We start from the raw sequence: 24,348 nt of genomic DNA on the forward strand, positions 1-24,348 counted from the left end.
AAACTGAATGCAGCAAGGAGTCATTGTCCATGTTTCTAAACTCTGAACACTTTGTTTTTCAGAGATGGAATTCTGTGAAAGCTCACATGTCCTGAGCACAGGCTACCAGGCAGATCTGCATGGGGTTTCTCAGCACGGCTACCCCCTGCAGATGGGCTCCGATGTGGACACAGAGAACGAAGGGGGCGCATCACCAGATCACACCCTCAGAATGTGGATGAGGGAAGTTAAATCTGAACACAGCTCCTGCGTCTCGAGTCGAGCAAACTCTGCGTTGTCCCTAACTGACACTGACCATGAGAGGAAGTCTGACGGGGAAAATGGTAATACTGAAAATTATACCACATCCTACTACCTATACACAAAAATAAAGTGTTGTCATCTATATTTCCCATGTTCTTTTTTCCCCCTTTTCCTCGTGCCTCTTTTGCGACCTGAATCCATTCTAGATGAAACATATTTCTGTGGGTTAAGATGACATATGTTTGCCTAATGATTATCATAAAGATAAGTGGTTTATATGAGAGGTAATTAATTTTTTTTGTGCTGTGATTGATTACATTAATGCATTAATGCACATATTTATTTTGGTAACTAATGATGCGCAGTTTTGAGGTGCAAATCATATAGAACTGGTATGGTTCAATTCTTTCACGAACCTTTATTAGAAAGAATATTGCCTACATACCTTACCATTCCTCCCAGATGCATACTATGACAATTTAGTCCGCTTTTAATCTCAATATGTGCTGCAACAATTTAGTCACTACTTCATGAGCACTTTGTTGGGAATCCCTACATCGGAGTGCCATTACATCAGAACTTTGCAGTTAAGTTATGCACCTATCAATCAGCCGCGGCCCCTGCAGGTATGGGCGCTGGGGGATGATTCAACAGTGGACCGCGAGGAAAATTAAATAAATTATTACTTTTCCCTCGTTGTCGCCTGTCGAATTCCCCTCCCCACCTGGTTCCACGGCTCTTACCTACAGGGGACGCGGCTGCTATCGATGCTATAGCAGTGAAGATAAATGTGGCTCACTAGCATCTTATGTAGAGCAATACTACTAATAAACCCATAGGCACACACTTATGGCTGCATTGCAAAGGTCTAATGAGTGTGTATTCCAACAGTGCACCAAAAGTGACATGAAAACACGTTTTACTGCTTCACAGCTTGAATGTAAAAATGCTTCACATATGGAAAGAATTCTGTTAATAGCCACCACACTGGGAGTGTGTTTCTTCCATCCATCATTAACACTTTGTGTCTTGGTTTTGGTTAAATACATTTGCTAAAACGTTTACAAAAATGCATTGGCGTACACTATTTATGCAGAGGTGCAGAATGTAAAAAATACCCATGGTTAAGGAAGAGGAGTGGCATCTTCTGAGTCTTGGTCCTCTCACACACTCAACAATTTCAATAAATCGCATGTTACCCTCTTTGCATCTTCATCAATACATGAGGAAATATTTTAGCTGCTCAACTCTAATAAGTGATGCCAGCTGACATCTGTCATCACAAGACCTGCTGCCAGAGCTTGCAGGCAGGGTCACAAGCATCATCACAGCCAAAGTTTAGACAAGGAAGATAGAAATTTCCATTTTGTTCTCCTCTGTCTTTTTCTAAAATGAAAAGCGATCAGCAGAAAGGATATATTTATGGCAACATTTAGGTCATGATAGAATTGTTGCATGTTTCAACACAATCTAGGTCATTTGATAATCTGGCATACAGTAAGCAGGAAATAGCAAGTTACCAAGGACTTAACAGGTTTGCAATGCTATGACCGTGTATTATAAGGAATAACATATCTTCTGGCGTACAGGAAAAGATTATAGTAAGTCACCTCAGAGATCCATCATCTGATAAAGAAACGGGCCTTTTGACTAGTATGGTCATGCACTTCCCGAGTGACTTGCAATATCCTTGTAATGTACTCCAAGGAGTACTTGATTAGATAGGTGGATAGATAGATAGATAGATAGATAGATAGATAGATAGATAGATAGATATATAGATAGATAGATAGATAGATAGATAGATAGATAGATAGATAGATAGATAGATAGATAGATAGATAGATAGATAGATAGATAGATAGATAGATAGATAGATAGATAGATAGATAGATAGATAGATAGATAGATAGTAGATATTACAAATTGCATCCACTCACAGTTTCAGGGATCCAACGACACTCCTTGGTGAGATTCGAAATGGTTTATTCAACCCATGTGAGTGTATATATATACATATAAAGAGAGAGAGAGAGAGAATATATATTTCACTTACTTTATTCATACTTACGTGAATGGTAAAGGCATGAGCGGTAAATGTAGAAACATGTTAAATGCATGGGTTGTAAAAAATGAATGGTAAAGGCATGCATGGTAAAAGTATGCATTGTAATGTCATACAGCCACACACACATGATCCGTGATTACCTATGACACAGAAATCATATTTGGGATCCAGACAACATTACAGTTAGGCACCCAGGAGAGGGTTAGATATCCTTTAGCATGTAGAGGACTTTTCCATCCCAACAGACACCCCTCCCATACCAGAACACTCCGTCCAAATCCTATTCTAGAGAAGGTGCGTGGTCAGATCGATACAATGCCGGAAAGTGCATCAGCCTTCAAGTGGCTCAATCCATTTCTGCACTCTGCTTCAAAGACTAACCCTAGCTAATAAATAGACCGTCACAATAAAAAAATATATATATATACATATATGTATATATATATATATATATATATATTACCTACTGGCGATAGCCAGTAGGTATATATAGTTAGGATTTTTTCTCTATGGAACTTTTGAAAATTCTACGTCTAATAACTTTGGCGTTTGTGGACGGAATTGGCTGAAATTTTCAGGAAAATGGCACATTTTGTTTCTGAGCAGCCCCTGAAAATTTGGGGGGGGGGTCGTCAAGGGGGGGCCGAGAAAAAAGGGGGGTCCCAAAACACGTTTTTCCCATTCATTTTTCCATAGGGCGGTTGGCCTCACTTTTAGCTCGAACGGCTGAATGGATTTGCACAAAACTTGGCAAAATTGTAGGGACTGTTAGCCCGATGTGCCTTTGCTAGGTCTCAATATATGTGCTTCAGTGGATTTTGAGAAATTAAAGTTTAAAATAAGATATATCTGTAACAGCGCTACGGGCAGCGCTCCGGTTCGCGTAATTTTCGCGTAACGGAACTTTGCGATGCGAAGCTGATTGGCTCTCCGGTGTCTGTCAACATTCTAAACAGTCCGGAGCGGCCGCCATCTTGTCTCTCGGTAGGATCGAGAGACAAGAGGAGTCCAAAACAATGGGGGAAATGAAGGAAAGGGGGCAAGGTAGACCCCTTCTGACCCCCTAGGATTGATGAGGGGGATATTATAGAGCCACGCGGGGCCCCAAAAAAAAAAAAATCCGATTTTTTTCGCCGTAGAGACGCGTCTTGGTACGCGAACCGGGCAGCTAACCGGGCAGCTAACCGGGCAGCTAACCGGGAAGCTAACCGGCAGTGTAACGGGAGTCTGAGGAGTAGCTGATTGGCTGTCAACATTGTAAACAGTCCGGAGCGGCCACCATCTTGTCTCTCGGTAGGATCGAGAGACAAGAGGAGGCCAAAACAAAGGGGGAAATGAAGGAAAGAGGGCAAGGTAGACCCCTTCTGACCCCCTAGGATTGATGAGGGGGATATTATAAAGCCACGCGGGGCCCAAAAAAAAAATCAGATTTTTTCGCCGTAGAGACGCGTCTTGGTACGCGAACCGGGCAGCTAACCGGGCAGCTAACCGGGAAGCTAACTGGCAGTGTAACGGGAGTCTGAGGAGAAGCTGATTGGCTGTTAACATTGTAAACAGTCTGGAGCGGCCGCCATCTTGTCTCTCTGTGGGATCGAGAGACAAGAGGTGGAAAAAAAAAAAGGTGTAAATGAATGAAAGGGGTAAGGCAGACCCCTCCTGAACCCCTAGGATTGATGAGGGGGCTATTAAAGTTCCCTGCGGGGCAAAAGAAAAAAAGATTGCGATTTTTCACGGTAAAGGTGCTTCCTGGTACGTTAACCGGCAGCGTAACAGGAGTCCGACATATTGTGTTTTTTGAACGTTTGTAATATGTGTACGTGTGGATTTTGTCTAATTAAGGTTAAAAAATATATATATATCTTTAAGCGTGTTCTGGCGCGCTTACGTTTTGGGTTTGGTTTGCGCTGCAGAGACGATACGTCACGGTTATGCGATGCATCATGAGGCGTCTCACGGGCTACGTGATACGTCACTTAATAAAGAATATATTTTACAGCTATAGATATTAGCTTTTAAAATACTAATGAAATTCACTGAAAAAAACATAGGTTATAGACCATATATAGTTAGGAATTTGCATTTACAAAACCTTGAAAATTCACTGAAAAAACCATAGGTTATAGACCATATATAGTTAGGGATTAGCATTTACAAAACCTTATTTTATTTGCACAAAACCATTGAAATTCCATATATAGTTAGTTGCACTAACTATATATCGCGGACCCGCAATCCACTGCTAATGATGTCACATATTACATCATTCATGACATGGTCAGTGACATCACTGATGACATCACTGATGACATCTCAAATGACATCACTGATGACATCTCAAATGACATCACTGATGACATCACTGACATCTCATTTGACATTACTGATTACATCACTGATGATATCATTTATGTGATAATACATCTTCAGACTCTAATATAACCTTAGATACACTCAGTGTAAACAGGCACTCACAGACTGTCACACATCCATGGAGTTACTCACACACCTAGTCAGTCATGCAAAGAATCAATCACATCTCCATTTCCTCAACTATACAGTTATACACACCTTACTTATTCAAACATATACTAACACATATTTACTCTCTTATACAATCCTTGATACAAGTTCACAATGATTCATACAGCCACTCTCACATTCACTGGCTCTTATGTTCAGTTATTTATATATGTCAACTCTCACATGGAGTGTGTTTTACATATGTACTTACTTTGACATGTAGCACTGAGATATCCATTCACTCACCAATATACTCATGCACACAGTCAACTGTCCATACAGCTGTTTCTACATGCGCTTTTGAACCCATACAGCTAGGGAATCAACTGCTCACACATCTATGCACAGAGTTATACACCTCCCAGCCACCCACACACATACTCAGTCTCCCATACAAATACTTGGGCAACCATTCAATAACCCATATAGTTACTGATATAGCTACTGATTTAAACATGCAGCAGTTTACAGAACAACATAAATAATGATTGCCAAATTAAGACACTTTAACCATTAACCCATGCACTCAGTGAGACACATTTAATCATTCTCTCATACAGTCAGTCATGCACCTACTAAATCCTTCATCCAGACACTTATACATCCACTCATTCTTCAATATGTAAGACATATTTTAACTTTACAGAAACATACAGTCACTGGGTGTTGTCATCAGTGATGTCATCAGTGATGTCATCAGTGATGTCATTTGAGATGTCATCAGTGATGTCATCAGTGATGTCACTGACCATGTCATGAATGATGTAATATGTGACATCATTAGCAGTGGATTGCGGGTCCGCGATATATAGTTAAAGCAACTAACTATATATAGAATTTCAATGGTGTTTTCCTATATAGATAATCAGGAAAAATTGATTTATTTATGTGATTTGGACTAGGATGTAGAGATGCAGTATACTAGCAACAGTACAATGTAAGGTGCTTAAAATGTTTGATGTCCCACAATTAAAGTGTTTCAGAAGAGATTTTACTGAACACATTGAAAATCTTCTCATTTAAAAAAGAATAGAAAACTATCAAACAATGGAAATTATGGTTGTCACTCATAAAAGTCCTGCAGAAAGTTCTCCCCATGCTTCCTTTGTCAGCTAGGGCACTTGTTGACAGAAGTGTTATTTTAAGCCGGTTGCCCCGTCCAGTCCTTATCCAGTCTGCATACCCTCACTGCAATAGTGTACTTTTGCTTCTGATTGTGACTCTCTGGATTTTGTATTCTTATATCGACTTCATTTCAGTGGCACCAAGCACCCATGATATGTTTTCTTGATCAGTATACTATATCATGGGTGCTTGGTGCCACTGAAATGAAGTCCATATAAGAATAAAAAATCTCTATAAAATAAAAAAAAGAGTAGAAAGCAGCTGTGTTACTTGAAAACAGTCTTAGAAATGTTATGGTGGTTATTAAAAGATAATTACTGGTGGTGTGGCAGTACCTTTTTGTTTCATTCACATGTTTGCCCCTTAGAGCGCAGATAGCTAATATTTTACTTCAGGAACATATTCTTTGCAATATATATAATGTGACCGAGCGAACGAGGGTGACCTACACTGGCACACAAATGCATTGCAGAATATACTTAACACAATGTCGTCTCTTCAACTCGCGTAGATCAAATTAAAAGTATCATTGCCTCCACTGAGACTAAAATTGTGTATTACAGTATTGGAATGTTGGGAGCTCCACTGAAAACAATGCAGTGCCCCGGGCTTCTAATGGCCGGTAGATGCCTGGGGCTCCAACATTCAATGTTTGTTTACAGCTATTGCTGTGAACAAAACATCCCATGGAGCCTGAGGGGATTTCAATCCCCTCAGACTCTGCGAGACCTTTATTTTGCAAATTAGCACATTCTGCGCTCTAGGGGTGGAATGTTCTAATAGCCTTAGAGCCCTCCATAGCGGGCTCTACTGGCCATTGTAGGTCCGCTCCCTTGTTAAAGGCCCTCGCCTTAGACTCAGGCCTTTAACCCCGGAGCAGGCCTTTAATGGCCAGTAGAACCCGCTACCGTTGGCTCTAAGGATATATTGGACTCACATAGGCCATCATTCAGAGTTCTGTGAGAAATCAAAAGCCGGGTCACACAGTGTATTTGTCCGATTTCCAAATCGGAATTGGGTGTTTTTTTAATCCAGAGATCCACAGATTCCAAGAGAAGACTGCATGCATCACCGTGTTGGTCGACACAGAATCAGTATCTAGCTGTGCACCCAGGCATTTGTCTAGGAATCATCCTTACCCTGCGCGTAATCATTCCTAATAATTGAATCTCCTCGCCATCTGATGTTGCAACAAAGGAAATATTAATGCGCTAATGGTCCAGCCAGAATCTCCGTATTCAGCGCGCGCGTAGCAAGTGTTAATTTGTGGAACATGTTTCTCACATCCAGCAGCACATTGTATCTGGATATATTATAAGCTGTCAGGGCTGCGAGAGAAGATGAAATGACTAAGCATATAATTGCACTGAGCCACGTGCCTGCTGCACAAAAAAAGACAAATGTGTACCGCCATCTGCTCCATTATTACAGACCAGCCACACTGGTTTCGAAATAGAGAGAAGAGAAAAAGAGCAACCCTGGCGGCCATTTAGAGCTCCATCCGGGTCCCTCTTTCAAACGCCCGATGTTAATTAACGTTAGCAATGAGGAAAATGTAAGAAAAATAATTGATATCGGGATTCACGTGATATCGACAAAATGAGAAAATTGTGTCTAAAACACGTAGATTTTAACGAACTAATTTCGAATGTATGGAAACAAATGTTATGGTTCTGTGTGTATTTGGGTGTGTGGGTTTTTATAAATTATCAGTAAGGAGGGTAGAGGTACGAAATGTGTTAAAATATCGCGAGAACGGTTGAAATCGTCCCTGTATGGTTTCTTCCACTGCTGCTTAATATTATAAGTTTTGTTTTTTAACACAAACACAAGAAAACATTAGTAGTGGTCCAGAAATCGCAGAGAATGCCTGATATTGTTATTCTGTCATTAGTACTCGCGATGTCCTATTTCTCTAGCGGTTTGTCGGTGGTCAGAACTGCTATATGCTCATTATTTTTCCTTTAAAATTCTTTAAGACATTTACCATCACATTAAGTGAATCGGCTTCTTCACATAGAATGGAGTCTTTATCTCTCCAATGGAATGGAATGTAAAAATATAAGGATAAAAGTCTAATAAGTCTTCAATATTTAATTGATAACTGCCTCTGAACAGTACTGTGTTACCCCATACATGTAAGGACACATGATATTAGGTACACACCTTTATTGTGCATGAATATTATGAAACATAATCAGTGTAATTAAGGACCTGGCTTGGAGTTAGGTGGACTAGGTTCTCTGTCAACAAATGGTGACTATGATGATGTTTATCATATTGCAAGGGGCATTGGTTACAGTGCACTTATAATAAGGTAGATGGGACATCTATCATGTTTGTGACACCAAATTCCACATAAGGCCATACATTTTTTTTGAAGGTACTGCGCAGTGAAGGTAAAAAAAAAGGTTCTCCAGAGCATGTACAATCATTGTGAAGTCTGCATGAATCCGCCCGCCCTGTGCCCGGAGTCTCTGGCTTGTCCCTATGTGGACACATACAACATAAGGGGAGATCTATCAAGGCTTTGCGCCGGTGCGAAGTGCTGAAAAAGTTTGCCAAGGTATTTCTCAGGCGCAAAAGGAATTTTCCGCTGGAACGGCTAGAACGCTTTGTGTGGCTTTGCACCCCTTTGCGTACAGGTCAATAACTTGGGTGGAAGTTGGGCATTACCGTGAAAGAACTCCTAGGGCCTTATTTATGAAGGCCTTGCGCCGCCGGTGCGTCACGTTTAACATAGGAAAAAGTGACGCACCCGCGGCGCAAGGCCTTCATAAATAAGGCCCCTAGTTTTTAACTTAAAGTCAAATTTACTAGGAGAGTCACACCAAGATGTGCATGATAAAGTAATGCATCCTTGAAGCAGGCGCTAACTTGGAGAAATGGCTTTGTTTCTGTAAACATTCCCTACCATGAATATGTGCTGTACTAGACAGCACACATCCAGTGTGTGGATTGGCTTACTATTTACAAACCTATACTTGACATCACACACACACTTCTGCCCCATGGTGCAAATGTTGTGGTGTTAGGTAACCTGTGCACCAGCACAGCCAATGAGAGGATTAGCAGCCCATTTTTAATAAATTGCTGATGTTCGTTGTACCAAAATAATGAATCTGCCCCCAGTGAACCTCATAGGCAGAGAAAGCGATGACACTAATGTAGGCAGTAAGTTACATTCAAAACGATCAGTTGCAATCGCTGCTGCAGTGAGCAAGTGAAAACCAAGGGGATGTTCATAACTGACAACTTCCTCTGAGTGAAGGACAGCTGCCAGCATCTGGGGAGAGAACACTGACCCCGTAGTCTGCTGCGGATCTCCCATTGTCGCTTACACAATGCAACACTATGTGTGGCCTGGTGAATCCCTTCTCTGTAAGGGAACAATGCAGGCGCTTTGTACATGCAATCAGAAAGTGTTCTGTGTCACTCAGCCCTCCATTGCTTCATTCACAGTCATCGACAATGAGGTTCTAAACCAAAGCATAGTGAGAAGCAACACACAGCCTTCCTTTATGCCCTTGGGAAACAGGGTTAATATGCTATAAAAGAATGCAGTAGTACACAAAGATTCATTAACAGCCAATAAACTATTTCTGATGGTATATGGGCTCGGTTTACAGACTCTGAACAGGAATATTGGCAGTTCAGTGGCTGAACATTTCCTGCTTAGTGAACCAGCATACCAGACTTCCATGCTGGTGGGTCCTTGCGTTCCTGCTGTAGCAAAGATGGTCCTTCTGTACTTTTTGACCTGTTAACGCCTTTCTGTGGGCGGACAGTATCATGATTTCAAAATGGACACAATATTGCAACCAAAAATATTGATCGCAAAAATATTGCTTTTTCATACATATAATGTTAAGTACCAAAATATCTACATAAATACAGTTTCACACTAATATCGAAAAATATTACCAAAAATATCACTTTCAACTATATATATAGTTTAAATAAGTACAACTTAAATATTTTAAAATATAACATTAATAGAATGTAAATTAAATGTTTAAATACAATTTATAAATATATATCAATAGCTACTAAATTAAACAAACACACACAGATATATAAATTGTGTTTGTTTATATACACATGCAAAATATAAAACTATCGGCAAAAATATTATTTTAACTAATATCATATTGTTTTAATGATTTTAAATTTACCAAAATAACAACTATATATATACATATATCTATAAATATATATATACACAAACACATACATACATCTATACATATACAATTTATTAGAAAAATGAATACTGGGTTAAAAACATTTTATCCATAAATCACACCCAAATGTTTTTTTCCATTACAAATTAATCACAATAAAAACAATATTTAAAACCGCCCAACACGAGAGTTAAAACATTCAGTAATATTTGTCATAAATCACCATAACCCATAGCATTAATTACATAAATGAACCCTGACGTCTTGTAACTCATCAACATCTAGGGTAACATTTCTTTGAATGCATTTGTTGCAAAAAAGAAGCGTTTCGAAAGCCTCAGTACAAAGTTTATTGTGTAGATTACTTAGAACCAAAAAGATATAAAACATTAAAAAGGCATTTTAGGCTAAGTGCAACAGAAGGGAAAGTGTTGGACTGTGGAGGGGTAACATTTACAATTTCCACTTCAGTCTGTGCAACAATTGTAAAAGTGGTAGACTGAGTAGGGGTAAAATTGACTAGTCCCTATCCAGACTGTGCAACATTAGGGGAAGGATTGGACAGAGGAGGGGTAAAATTTCCTATTCCCACTCCAGTCGGTATAACAGTAGGGAAAGCACTGACTTCAGTGAGGGTCAAAATTACTATTCCCACTCAATTGTGGAGGGGTAATATTTACTAATCCCGCTCTAGTCTGTACAGCATCAGGGAAAGTGTTGGACTGAGGAGGGGTAAATTGTATTTCCAGTCCAGTTGGTGAAACAGTAGGGAAAGTGGTGGATTGTGGAGGTGTAAAATTGACTATTCCCACTCCAGTCTGTGCAACATTTGGGAAAGAACTGGATTGCGGAGTGGTAATATTGACTATTCCCACTCCGGTCTCCGCAACAGTAGGGAAAGCGTTGGACTGAGGAGGGGTACAAGATACTATTCCCACTCCAGTAGGTGCAACAGTAGAGAGAGAGTAGTTCACTTCAAGTAAAGAACATATTTACACAACTCTTTTAAATAACAAAAAATATATATATTTAAATGTAAAAATGATATGTCTAAATTTGAACAAATGTTCAACAAAATTAGATCGTCATTACATAGTTTAATAGCTATATTAAACTAAAACAAATAATAATAATATAATTTAAATACCATATAATACTCTCACAATAATAACAACAAACAAATAAAATGTATAACACTATTAGCATATAACGTAGGGAATAACACAATTTTCAAAAAATGAATACATGTTTTTAAATATGTTATTTCTTAAATACCTTCCCACCCAATACCTCTACAAATGAAACAACATACACCTAAAAATAACCTAATGATAATGTCATGATTTACCTAATTATCAATTACATACTTAAAATATTAAAATTTAATGATCAATATATTATTTCTTTCATAACTTCCCACCCTGTAGCCCTAAAAATCCAACAACTCACACCTAAAATAAATATTACACATTATAAAAATTACACAATTCACATAATACATTGTCAATTAAACAATTAATAAAAATTAACTAATAATACATGAATTATATTCAATTAACCTCCCACCCTTCACCCCTAAAGATCTAACAAACCGCACTTAATATATAACTTAAATAACAACTTAATTACATAATTTACATAATAAATTATAAACTAAACAATGAATAATAATTAAATAATAATTAATCAATCATATTTAATTAACTTCCCACCCTTTGCCCTAACAACCAAAGAACCCACATCTGATATATAACTTTAAAAAGATCTTAGTTACACAATTTACATAATTATGAATCAATTTAATAATTATTACTAATTAGCATTATTTATTAGAATGAATTATAACCTCACCTTTTACCCCTACAAACCCCACAACCCAAACCAAAAATATACATTAGAAATTAAATTAATTACACAATGTACATAATTAATTCACAATTAAATAATATTAATTAAATTACTTCCTGCCCTGTACCCCTACAAACCCCACAACCCACACCTAAAACGTAAACTAGAAAATAAATCAATTACACAAAGTATATAATTATATAGCAATTAAATATTTCATAATAATTAAAAAAAATATTAATTAATTATAATTAATTTGCTTCCCACCCTGTACCCCTACAAACCCCACAGCCCGCTGCAACACTAAAATTTACAATAAACAATTACATTAAATTTAAAAGCATTAAAAAATTGCAAATTATATTAAAAACCATTAACAATAATTATATAAACAATTTATAACATACAAAATTAAAATACATGAAAAGAATTTAAAAAGAATATTATTAACAACAATATTTTTTAAAAGGATACTAACAATATGCGGCGTTCCTCAAGGCTCCTCGCTCAGCCCAACCCTCTTCAACGTCTACATGAGTCCCGTCGCAGCCATCGCACGCCAGCACAACCTCAACATCATCTCCTACGCTGATGACACCCAGCTGATCCTCTCCCTCACCAACGACCCCGCCACCGCCAGAGCTAACCTACACGAAGGGATGAAAGAGGTAGCCGAATGGATGAAGAACAGCCGCCTGAAACTGAACTCTGACAAGATGGAAGTCCTCATCTTGGGATCCTCATCCTCCGCCTGGGACGACTCCTGGTGGCCCCCCTCCCTAGGCAGCGCACCCAAACCAACGGACCACGCACGCAACCTGGGCTTCATCCTGGACTCCTCCCTCTCCATGACCAGACAAGTCCACGCTGTCTCCTCATCATGCTTCAATACCCTACGCATGCTACGCAAGATCTTCCGGTGGATCCCCACCGAGACCAGGAAGATGGTCACTCAGGCACTCGTCACCAGCCGACTGGACTACGGCAACTCCCTCTACGCCGGAACCACCGCCAAACTCCAGAAGAGACTCCAGCGGATCCAGAACGCCTCAGCACGACTCATCCTGGACATCCCCCGCCACAGCCACATCTCCGGACACCTGAGAGACCTGCACTGGCTCCCGGTCAACAAGCGAATCACCTTCCGTCTCCTCACCCACGCACACAAAGCCCTGCACAACCAAGGCCCAGGATACCTCAACAGCCGCCTCAACTTCTACGCTCCCAAACGCCAGCTTCGATCGACCAGCCACGCCCTCGCCGCCGTCCCACGCATCCAAAGAGCCACCACAGGGGGAAGGTCCTTCTCCTACCTCGCCGCCAAGACCTGGAACTCCCTCCCGACCCACATCCGCCTGACCCAGGACCACCTCGCCTTCAGGAAGCAGCTCAAGACCTGGCTATTCGAGCAGTAGCGGACCCCCCCTCCCCTAGCGCCTTGAGACCCCCCGGGTGAGTAGTGCGCTATACAAATGCTTTGATTGATTGAACAATATAGATATTTTTAACATCGATATTAGCAAAGTAGATATTTTTGCAAATGATTTTAACACCATAGCTATTTTTTACATTGATAATACTTACCTTAGAAAATCAATATTCTTGTCAACAATATTCCTGCATCTTGATATTTGTGGATCATGGTATTAATAACTTGATATTTTTGCATCTCAGTATTTTTTACTCAATATTTTGTCCGAATGCCTTTCGAAATAAAGGTTAGAGGGCCATTGTTTCTGGTGAATTAAATTCTGGTTTATTGAACAGTCTATTTTCTTCCCAAAGGGTTAGGAACAAGTACAGCCATGATGCTCATTGTTTGTTCATGGTTTGTGGGCAACTGGCAAGGATTGTTGGGCACAGACTTGGCATGGCTTGATTTATGTTCATAATGTTAAGAATGTGGCTAGGTAACATGCAGCACAAATCAATTGTTCTTGGTAGGATCGTCCACTTACCTCTACAGTAAAGTGTTTGGAATTGGACTCCAGATCCTTTGTGTATTCCGTCTTCCATACCGAAAGAAAATGTCATTAACAAGCCAACAAAAAGCATGATAATGTTAATTTTCGACAATCATTAACTTTTGAAATAGTGTATCTGTTTTTTGTGGTATGTAGTTAATGTAGTTAAATTTTGTGTGGAAACGTATACATTATTTGCAAAGTTTGACTACTTTTCTAACACTATCTTAAAGTCATGAAATAAAGAGCTTTACGCTCCCACATGAGGTCAAATAAAAAATTCCAAAAATATACAGGACTTTTCCTTCATCGCGCAGTATTATGATGCTACCACAAATAGGAGGGTAACAAACATGCATTTCACAATGAAAACTTGTGAGGCGGGCCGAAGAGGAGCCTGCCACATGGTGCAGGGATGTTTAGGAGGGCGCCATAGGTGCCCCCATAGAGGAGGGCCAGGAGAGAAGGGGGCCCTGCTATGGGCCCCCAAAAACACTTACCGACAGCCTTTCCATGTCAGAAAGGCTGACACAAAAGGGCTGTCGGAAAAAGAGTCATCATAATTCTGAAGGTGGGGTCAACCTGACTCTGCTGTCATTAGGGGTTTATGGTGTTTTCCGACGCATCAATGGGTTCCTTGAGCCCGTCAGAAGTGCCGCGGATGGTCCTTCCAACAGCTGCATCATATTGTGTTGGCTGGACCGCAATGTCAGGTGGAACGCAACTGCAGTCTGCCCGACATCGCAATCGGGTCCACTGTGTATGTGTTTTGCAAGGTATAGAAGACTGCATGGATTTGAACTTGCTGCAGGCAATGTTTCTTTTAATAGCTAGGAAATAAGCACTAAAAACTGAAAGACAAACACATTTGCATACGTGGATTATTCTTTGTTTAAGTACAACAGAAAACCACTAAAGGGCTACATTTTGGAAATGCAACTCCATTTTAAAATTTTTAATTTGACCGAATTTCTACCTCTTTTAGCTGAGTATGTGAAAAGTAATTCAACACCCTGAGACAATGCAGAGGGGATGTCCAGGGCTCTGAAAATATATATTTTCATCTAATTGTAGTAAATAAAAATTAGTCTCCACACTTTAAAAAATCTCTGGTTCAACAGAGTGCGAAATATAAAAGTTCCTCTAGAGGTAGATATTTGAATTTGAAATCACAAGTTCTTTGCAAGTGGATTTTTTTTCAAGAGTCAATTAGAAATTTCCAGAAAAAATGACTGTATTTTATTACTTCAATTTTATTTTCTTGACAATGGATTTATTTTTAAAGAATCGATTCTTCGTGCCATTCTCATGCAGAACTTGTTTTAAGCAAAATGAAAATATCAGTTTCTTCAGTGATATGAATTATGTGCCAAGGGATTTTGTGAATTTCCATATTGTTGTAAAATAAAAAATGAAAAAATAATGCTTTGAACCAGTGTATTATTCTCTTAAATGTAGTAAGCAGAAAACATAAGGCAGTGGTACATAAATATTCAAAGCAAGGGTGTAACAGACACCCCAATGGGCCCTGCGGTGTGGGGGGCCCTAGTCTTCTACCTAAAGGGTATGGGTATTTTTAGGACCCCCCTAATTATCCCTTGTTGGTTGGGCGGGGCTAAGATGACCTTGTGCCACTCCCACTTGCTCAGATTGTTTACAGAACCATGACAAAATAAGTGATTATGGGAATTTGGATCTGGCTATGAATACCTGTGTAATTTCAACTCCCCAGAATATTACTCATAGAAAAACAAGATTCCAATCTGAAAGAACATATTCAACAGTGCTCAATACATAAGATCTACCAACATGAAGGTATTGTTTGAAACCAATTAGAGCCCTGTACAAATACTGGAGTTGAGTTCCATACAATCGTGAATACAGTGCAGTAGAATAGAAAGAGTGCCCAGGGCCCTGGTGAAAGCAAACAAATGCCCCCCATTTGCTGTTCTGCTACTAATACAGATGGGCTGGGCCCCTGAGGCCCCTAGGTCCAGGTGCGACGGTATCTGCTGCAGGTTTGGTATTTTCGAGATGTAAGCTTGGTTGAAGTAGAAAAATTAGAAATACTTGCATGTTTACATGGGTTGACACATTTGTGCTCTGGTTTTGATAAGTGAAACCTTAATTGATATTCAGGTTTTATGCAATGGATTTTACAGAAATGGCATTCTGTATAGTATTGTTGCATAGTACTAATAAGTAGGAATTAATATATAAATGGACACAGAAAAAAGGATTTCAGACCCACAATGGTCACCCTGTGACGCCCTGTACTTGTGAATGCATGAAGCACATGATCTGTAAGTGCATTATTGTCCAGGGCTGTGTTGAGGACCTCCTCATTCTGCCATCAGGCCTAGTAACACCCTCACAACAAGAGAGGAAGTACAAGTGGAGACAGTGACATTCTAAGTACTAATGTTCCAGGGTAGGGGTTCTTTAAATGACTGGGAGCATCCACCAATCAGAGAGTTTGTGGATATTCTTCAACTCCTATCTGCACGCGTAGCTCACAGCTTTTCTGACCAGCTTCTAGAAAGTTTACTGAATTCCTGAAATTTGTAAATCTGCACCCATACAATGTCCTCAACTTTATTTGTGACGTCCAGTCATCTGCAGCGACATGATCTGTATAGAGTTTGCTATCCGCATTAAGGGCCACATGCATCAATGTAAGGTTTTTGCGTTTCCTTATTTGCGAAAAATAGGGAATCGCAAATAAGGAATCGCAAAATGGGATGCATCAATTTAATCGCATAATTTTTGCGATTTAGTAAAAATCGCAATTTTTACCGAATCGCAAATAATATGCGAATTCTAATTTGCGATTTCGCAATTCCCATTGATTCCTATGGGCCAAAAGGCCCATAGGAATCAATGGGAAGGCATTGACATTTTGCGAATTTTAATTAGCGATTCGCAAAATGTTAATGCATTCCATGGGTGCAGGGGGGGTCCAAAGGACCCCCCCCCTGCACCCCTGAAATGTATTTTAAAGTGCATGTTTCACACACACATGTCCTAAGAACATGTGTGTCTGTAACATGACAGTGTTTAAAATGCTAATTTGAGCATTTTAAAAGTTTTTCGCAAATTACCACGAGGTTCACCCTCGTGGTAATTTGCACCCCCTAATTGCGAATTCACAATTTTAAAAGCAATCATGCATAGCTTTTAAGGAATCGCAAATTTGCGATTCCTTAAAAGCAATCGCATTTTTGGAATTCGCTAAAAATAGCGATTTTCCCAAAAAAAGTTTGATGCATCTCAAAAACCTATTTAGGAATCGCAAACGGCCGAATTTACCGATTCGCACCGTTTGCACTTCCTAAATAGGTTGATGCATGTGCCCCTTTATCTGTATTTTCCCACAATTTCACATTGCTCACACCGCTCTGTGCAAAGTAACTTTTCGTCCTTTCTTTATTTGTAACCATCACTCAGGTTTCTCCATACAGCATCCTTAAATAGCGTTCTTGCCTGTAGTGTCCTGATGATGGACGTGTCACTGGGCCGCCTCTCGCTGGGGGCTGCACATATACCCTCCTCCACACACCCAGCAGCGGTCACTGGTCAGGTGACCATGTTAATAATAAAAAGGGCTGAGCCCATGAGCCCGAACTAGTTATACACAGGGACCACTCTTATCCGTCTGTGTTGGTATCTCCTGAGCATGTGGGCTAAGGGCCACACAACCACAGGGCTAGACTTGCCCTTTCAGCCTGTGTTGCTATTTTTTTTTAAACATGTAATCCTAGAAATCCCAACATTTCAGAAAGTCCAACATATGTAAAATACTTCAAAGTGGCTGCATATGATGAGTACTCCAGAACCGTAAAAGTGCGTGTAGGTTCCAAAAGCGCTACGAGACAGCATCCATCATAGTAAAGCACTATATGAATGCCCATAACATGTTAGTCGAGAGGCTGGCCTGTTACTACAGAAGGAAGCCAGGGCAGACACTCCTGCGTCTGATCTCTACGGAGCAGAAGCCCGCGCCTTCTGCCTGTCATTATTCATCGATCACCAATGGCTCTCAGAGACATTGATCATTAAACCACTAGACCCTGGCCTCTCGAGACTTATTACACTATTTTTTTTAATTTTCTCACAGCTCATGGTTTATTTGTAGTGCATTGTATGGAGGAGCAGTAAATATGTGTTCAAGGTATCCCTTTGGGGGAAATAATTAACGATTTAATGTCGCTTTTGGTTTACCGACAATATCAGAGACTGTACAAAATTATCGCTTTTTAGCTCTAATGTGCAATAAGACGGTGCTCTAATTCTTCTAAATTAATCAATGTTTCTGAGTTGAAAATATATCGTGAACAGTAAATTTGAATATGGATTTTTTTTTAATGAATGTAGTTCACTTAAAAACATTATTTCATGCAGGAGAATGCCAATAAAAGCCCACCTATCAAGCAGATGGGGCATATAAACATGAATTTAATACGTGTTTAAGTTAGTTTCATGGCTAGTCTGAATCGGGGAATGTGTGTCTGTTTCTCAAGCCAGCATATCAAGACCTGAACATCATATAAGTATTTGTGAATGTGGTGTATATTGTGGCATTACCCCCCAGCATCAAATTAAAGTTCGAAACAAAATGCAGTATCTTATATATTTTTTTCCTTTGACCTGTCTGACCTTTTATCAAGCAGTATTTGTTTCATTTAATTATTTACCAAAGTTACAGTTTCTAAAAAATGTGTACAACAAGGTCATGACCCTTTGCTGGGCTACAAAGGGTTTCAGAGAGAGTTGGCATTATTATTATAATGCGCAAAGATAACAGGTATAGTGTGATGTATGTTAGGTGTTGTTTCATATCAAAACGTGCTGCCTGTTTGACAGTGAATTCTATTTCAATTTCAACTTGTTGCTCCCCATTACAATGATCCGTTTATGGGGTATTACAAAAAAACTGACAGTAACGTCAGGAATTACCAAGTTCATAATATATCAGGGAATCATGGAAATTAGCATGCTATCATTCCCCAAGTTACACCTGAAAACAGACTCAGGAAAAACAGTTGCACAGAAAAAGCGGATCTATGACAGAATATCGACTACAAAAATATCGACCTACAAGAATATCGAGTCAACAATATCGAGGGCAAAAATATCGACATCCTATCTACAACATGGTAAGTACAAAAATATCGAAAAAATAATATCGTTGTAAAAAATATCGATGTTAAAAATATCGATATTTTAATATATATAAATGTAAAAGTAAGTATATAACACTAATAAATAAAATATACATATTTAAAAGTATCTAATAATGTTTAAAATTAATAAATAAAACATATATATTAATAATACATTAATTAAATATATACAGTAAAGATATAATATATATGTACTGAACAATAAGTATTAATAATTAATTTACTAATTTCTAAATTAATGAAATATATTCTAATTTACTAATACATGTACAAACATAAAACAATAACATACATAAAATGTAAGTAATATAAAAAATAAAATAAACATGTGATATTTTAACAATTAATTATATAAAGCGTTTGATAGCATAGGGATAAAATTACTATTCCCACTCCAGAGAGTGCAACAGTCGAGAAAACTGACCCTGAACCCAAAAACCACCCCTTTACCCACAAACTGAAAACTGACCCTGAACCCTAAAAATACCCCTTTACCCAAAAACTGAAAACTGACCCTGAACCCTAAAAATACCCCTTTACCCAAAAACTGAAAACTGACCCTGAACCCTAAAAATACCCCTTTACCCAAGAACTGAAAACTGACCCTGAACCCTAAAAATACCCCTTTACCCAAAAACTGAAAACTGACCCTGAACCCTAAAAATACCCCTTTACCCAAGAACTGAAAACTGACCCTGAACCCTAAAAATACCGCTTTACCCAAAAACTGAAAACTGACCCTGAACCCTAAAAATACCCCTTTACCCATGAACTGAAAACTGACCCTGAACCCTAAAAATACCCCTTTCCCCATGAACTGAAAACTGACCCTGAACCCTAAAAATACCCCTTTACCCATGAACTGAAAACTGACCCTGAACCCTAAAAATACCCCTTTACCCATGAACTGAAAACTGACCCTGAACCCTAAAAATACCCCTTTACCCAAAAACTGAAAACTGACCCTGAACCCTAAAAATACCCCTTTACCCATGAACTGAAAACTGACCCTGAACCCTAAAAATACCCCTTTACCCATGAACTGAAAACTGACCTTGAACACTAAAAATACCCATTTACCCATGAACTGAAAACTGACCCTGAACCCTAAAAATACCCCTTTACCCAAAAACAGAAAACTGACCCTGAACCCTAAAAATACCCCTTTACCCAAAAACCCAAAAATGACCCTGAACCCTAAAAATACTCCTTAACCCAAAGTTAAATAATATTATTTAATTAGCAATTAATAATTAATTAACAATAACAATAAAGTAAATATATTAGCACATAAGCTGTAATTAATATAATTTAATAATTAATATCATTTTTCCCCAATTAATTAATTAACAGTAACTAAAAATTATATATATAAATAAATTACTCTAATAATGTAATTAACTAACTAATATTATTTAATTACCAATTAATTACTAATTTAAAATATGTACCAAATTATATTAATTAATTAACTAATTAATATTAATTATTTGCCAATTAATTCGTTATAAATATTTAAAAACATATATTAATTAATTAATTATTATTAAATTACTCCCCACCCTATTCCCCTATAAACCCACATCCCGCTACAGAAAATATATATCAATTAATCAATTAATTATTTCCCAATTAATCAATATTAATTAGCAAATAATTATAATTAATTAATTAATCCTACTAATTATTAATCAACTTACCATAATTAAATTACTTCCCACCCTATTCCCCTATAAACCCACAACCCGCTCCGGTACTGAAACATCAAATTTCCTTATAAATTTCTATATTATTATAGAAAATGTATACACATATAATAGTAATTATTTTAAATACTTAAATTAAACATATAACACATACATAATAAAAAACTATAAAATAATACAAATATCGATATTAGTGTCATCGAAATTATTAACATCGATATATATGCTATCGATATTACTAACTTCGATATTACTTACATCGATATTAAGTATTTCGATATTACTTACCTTGGGTCGATATTCTGTCCTACGATATTCTTGCCTTCGATATTATGCTCCTTCGATATTTCAGACTCGATATTATGGTAGGTCGATATTTCCAACTCGATATTTTGACTGTCTACCAGAAAAAGCAGCTCGCATTCGCAACTGTGTCCAAAATGTAGATATACTTTTGAGAATCTACAGTAGATTGAAGACACAAGCATGCCACTGGGATTGGAACTGATATTTGGAAAATCTATATGCAGACTTTCCCTGAGTGCAGTGTGTGTGTGTGTGTGTGTGTGAGGGTGGGTGGGGGGTGAGGTGGGGAGTGACTGTAAGGGATTAGTAAAGGGCGTTCTGAATTAAAAAGCTTGGAACGATATCAAAATGGACAATGATCCAGTTTTAATGTGGATTTGCCAAGGAAAAGTAGACACCTTTCACAAATGCTGTTGAGCAAAGGTTTTATGGACAGCTAAGAAAATATAGGGGCATATTACCAACAACTAGCAATAATTATCGCTATGTTGGCTTAGCGGCAATATTTTTATCGCCGAGCTGCGGCGATTTTTATCGCTTAGGAACCTTGCTATTATCAAGGTTTATCTCCTAAGCGATAAAAATCGGCCGAAATGCATGAATATCGCTGAAAAGTCAGCGATATTCATGCATTACCGAGATAATGCTCTTAGCCATGTTATCCACCTACCATTGGATAACATGGCTAAGAACTGCTCAGGGGCAGGTGTTAGCTTTTGCAGATATTCGCGCTTCGCGCGAATATCTCCAAAAGTTGGTAATAGGAGATAGCGATGTTAGCGACTGTTTTCAGTCGCTAACATTTTGGCACGCTCACTTTGCATGTCATTAGTAATACATTTCACTGACATGCAAAGCGGGGCCCAAGATGGTCGCTATCTCCTACTAGCTGTATTTAACTGGTGTTAGGGACAGCTAGGTAATAGGGAGATCATTTTATCTCCGCTTTCTTTGCTTTTAAAGCCAAAAAAGCGGAGATAAACCCCTTGATAATATGCCCCATAGCCATTATTGATGTAATGAAACCGCTCCGTGGTGCTGATTTCGAACTCCGCATGGCAGTGTGACGGGTTAAGGCCCAGCTGCAAAGATCTGTGTGTGGACAGAGATTTCAGTTTTCCAATGTAAAGCATGTTCTTTGCATCCAGCTTTCTGATTCATGATTATCCATTGCCGCCTTATTTTCTCCTTTGCCTTTGGGTCTCACAAATGCAAGATTACACGGATGCCACACCAATGTGTACAAACTATGTTAGGGCTCCAAATAAGACAATTATGGCAGTCAGCTTTTAACCCATACAGTTGAGGCGAAGAAGCTCAGGAGGCAGGAATGATTTTCAACATTCCGGATGAGTCGATGGGCGTCTTTTGGTCACTGAAGCCTCACATGTCATTTTGTGTAATTTTGAAATGGCAAAAGGATTAGATTGTGTGCTTGAATTGTTCTGTTCCTGCCTCATCATTCTCACATGCTCCAAATACATTCCAAGTGGTAAGTTGGAAATGGTGTAGGTGCTTTGCATTTTCCGATAAGACGAATGAGTAGCGTATTCAGTCTTCGTTCTTTGTTTGCATTCTGGCACTGCCCATGAAGTACTACAAGTATCAGAGTGGAACAGGAAAAATCAAGATTAGATGAGAGACTTGTGCCACCTTGAAAAATGTATGTAAACCTAGGTTACCAGTTACGATTCTGGTGAACTGGTTCACTGAGTTCAGATACTTACCAAAGAGGCATGTATGTAATCTGCAGGGGCTAGACTGATAGAAGTTCACAAGTTATGGCACCAGCTGAAAAGAACTAAAAATAATTTGAAGGATGTGTAGTTGTCTCATAGTAAGATAAACCTATCTCTCTGGTAAAGAGAAGGTAGGCTTATAAAACGTATGTGATAGTTCCAGATACCATAAAAACATGTGGGTGTGGAACTTCGGAAGCAAATCATTGACAAACTATAATCGCACCAAATGTTTCTTGATGGTGTACGCAACTCAATGATTAGTAGCGGAATCCAAGGTTAGTACTAAATATAATGAAATGGTGCTACAAAGATCCACCATGTCAAACAATGTTGCTAAAGAATATGAGGTTAATATACTCTTTGCAACAATAGATATTAGAAAATAGCCACAAAAACAGTACAGGCTAAATGAAAACTATGTGTTTAACCATTGAAGTGAAAGTTAATGGGTGTAACCACTTAAATAGGCCCCTCTGTAACACAATGCAAACCAAAGGAAAAAAGTAAAAATGGTTAAAAAGAAGTACGTGTCTGTACAGAATTTTGCTCATTGGGTCTATGGCGGCATGGCATCTGATAGTGAAGACGTGCAATTGGATAGAGATAGCAGGTTGGAATCAGCTAATACATTTACTTTCAGATTAAGGGCCTGATTTAGAGTTGTGTGATAATAGAAATTCCTTTAATTTGTGAAAGCATTCGTAAAAAGTTTCAAAATCCTTCAAAATAATTACTTTCCTATAGGTGTGGCTTTGGGAATTTAAATCCATTAGTGGAGTGGAACAATGATTGCTCTGTGGTAAGGAAAAGTTTGTTATCACAAACCCTGAGTGTGGCCCATAATCTTTTCCAGTGAGATGGATGTCACGAACAGAAGCAACAAGGATTTCATGAGGATAGATAAGCTGTTAATGTTGTAACAGTGAAAAACAAAACTTAAGTCAAGTTAAGAATGCTTCAGGCCCTAGAAGGTAGTCCTTCTACTCTAAGGCTACTCTGGTTCTTGTGTCATGTTTTTTTAGAAGGAAACATCACTCTTCACATGTCCTTCCTGTCTACACCAGCAGTCTAGACAAATCAGAGCTTCAGAAACATTTTTTGGGAATATTGCAGTAGATAGGTAGGTACGAGTTGTTAATGCTTTGTTCATTTGAATTGCATTGAAGTAGGTGAGAATTGTGCCTCTTTGTTTGATTGACGCAGATGCCTTACTCTAGTCTTTTGGTTGAAGGCAGAAGCATTTTAAGTTTGTTGACACTTAGGGCTTACACTTTGGCAGTCCCTCACAACACCAAAAAACCCTAAGGTTTGGAATTTTAGACTTTATTGAGTACCACATGCAACATCTTCAGGTACATGACTCTCGCTTCAGATTTGCCTGGCCACCCAAAAGGAGAGAAACCACATTTAGCTCATCTAGCTTCATGTTAATACATTGAATATTTATCTTCTACTTTGT

General features: G+C 38.6%; 1 protein-coding gene across 1 annotated transcript in view; it reads left to right on the plus strand.

Annotated features, from left to right (window-relative positions):
• Nucleotides 1–24,348, plus strand: part of TENM1 (teneurin transmembrane protein 1) — a 1,327,579-nt gene that overhangs the window by 109,373 nt on the left and 1,193,858 nt on the right. Inside the window, exon 2 of the mRNA XM_086918499.1 lies at nt 63–323. Coding sequence (XP_086774625.1) covers nt 63–323 — 261 coding nt within the window. The remainder of the gene's footprint in view (nt 1–62; nt 324–24,348) is intronic.

Source organism: Lissotriton vulgaris, chromosome 4_1 (assembly GCF_964263255.1).
Source record: "Lissotriton vulgaris chromosome 4_1, aLisVul1.2, whole genome shotgun sequence".
In the NCBI taxonomy this organism is placed as follows: domain Eukaryota; kingdom Metazoa; phylum Chordata; class Amphibia; order Caudata; family Salamandridae; genus Lissotriton; species Lissotriton vulgaris.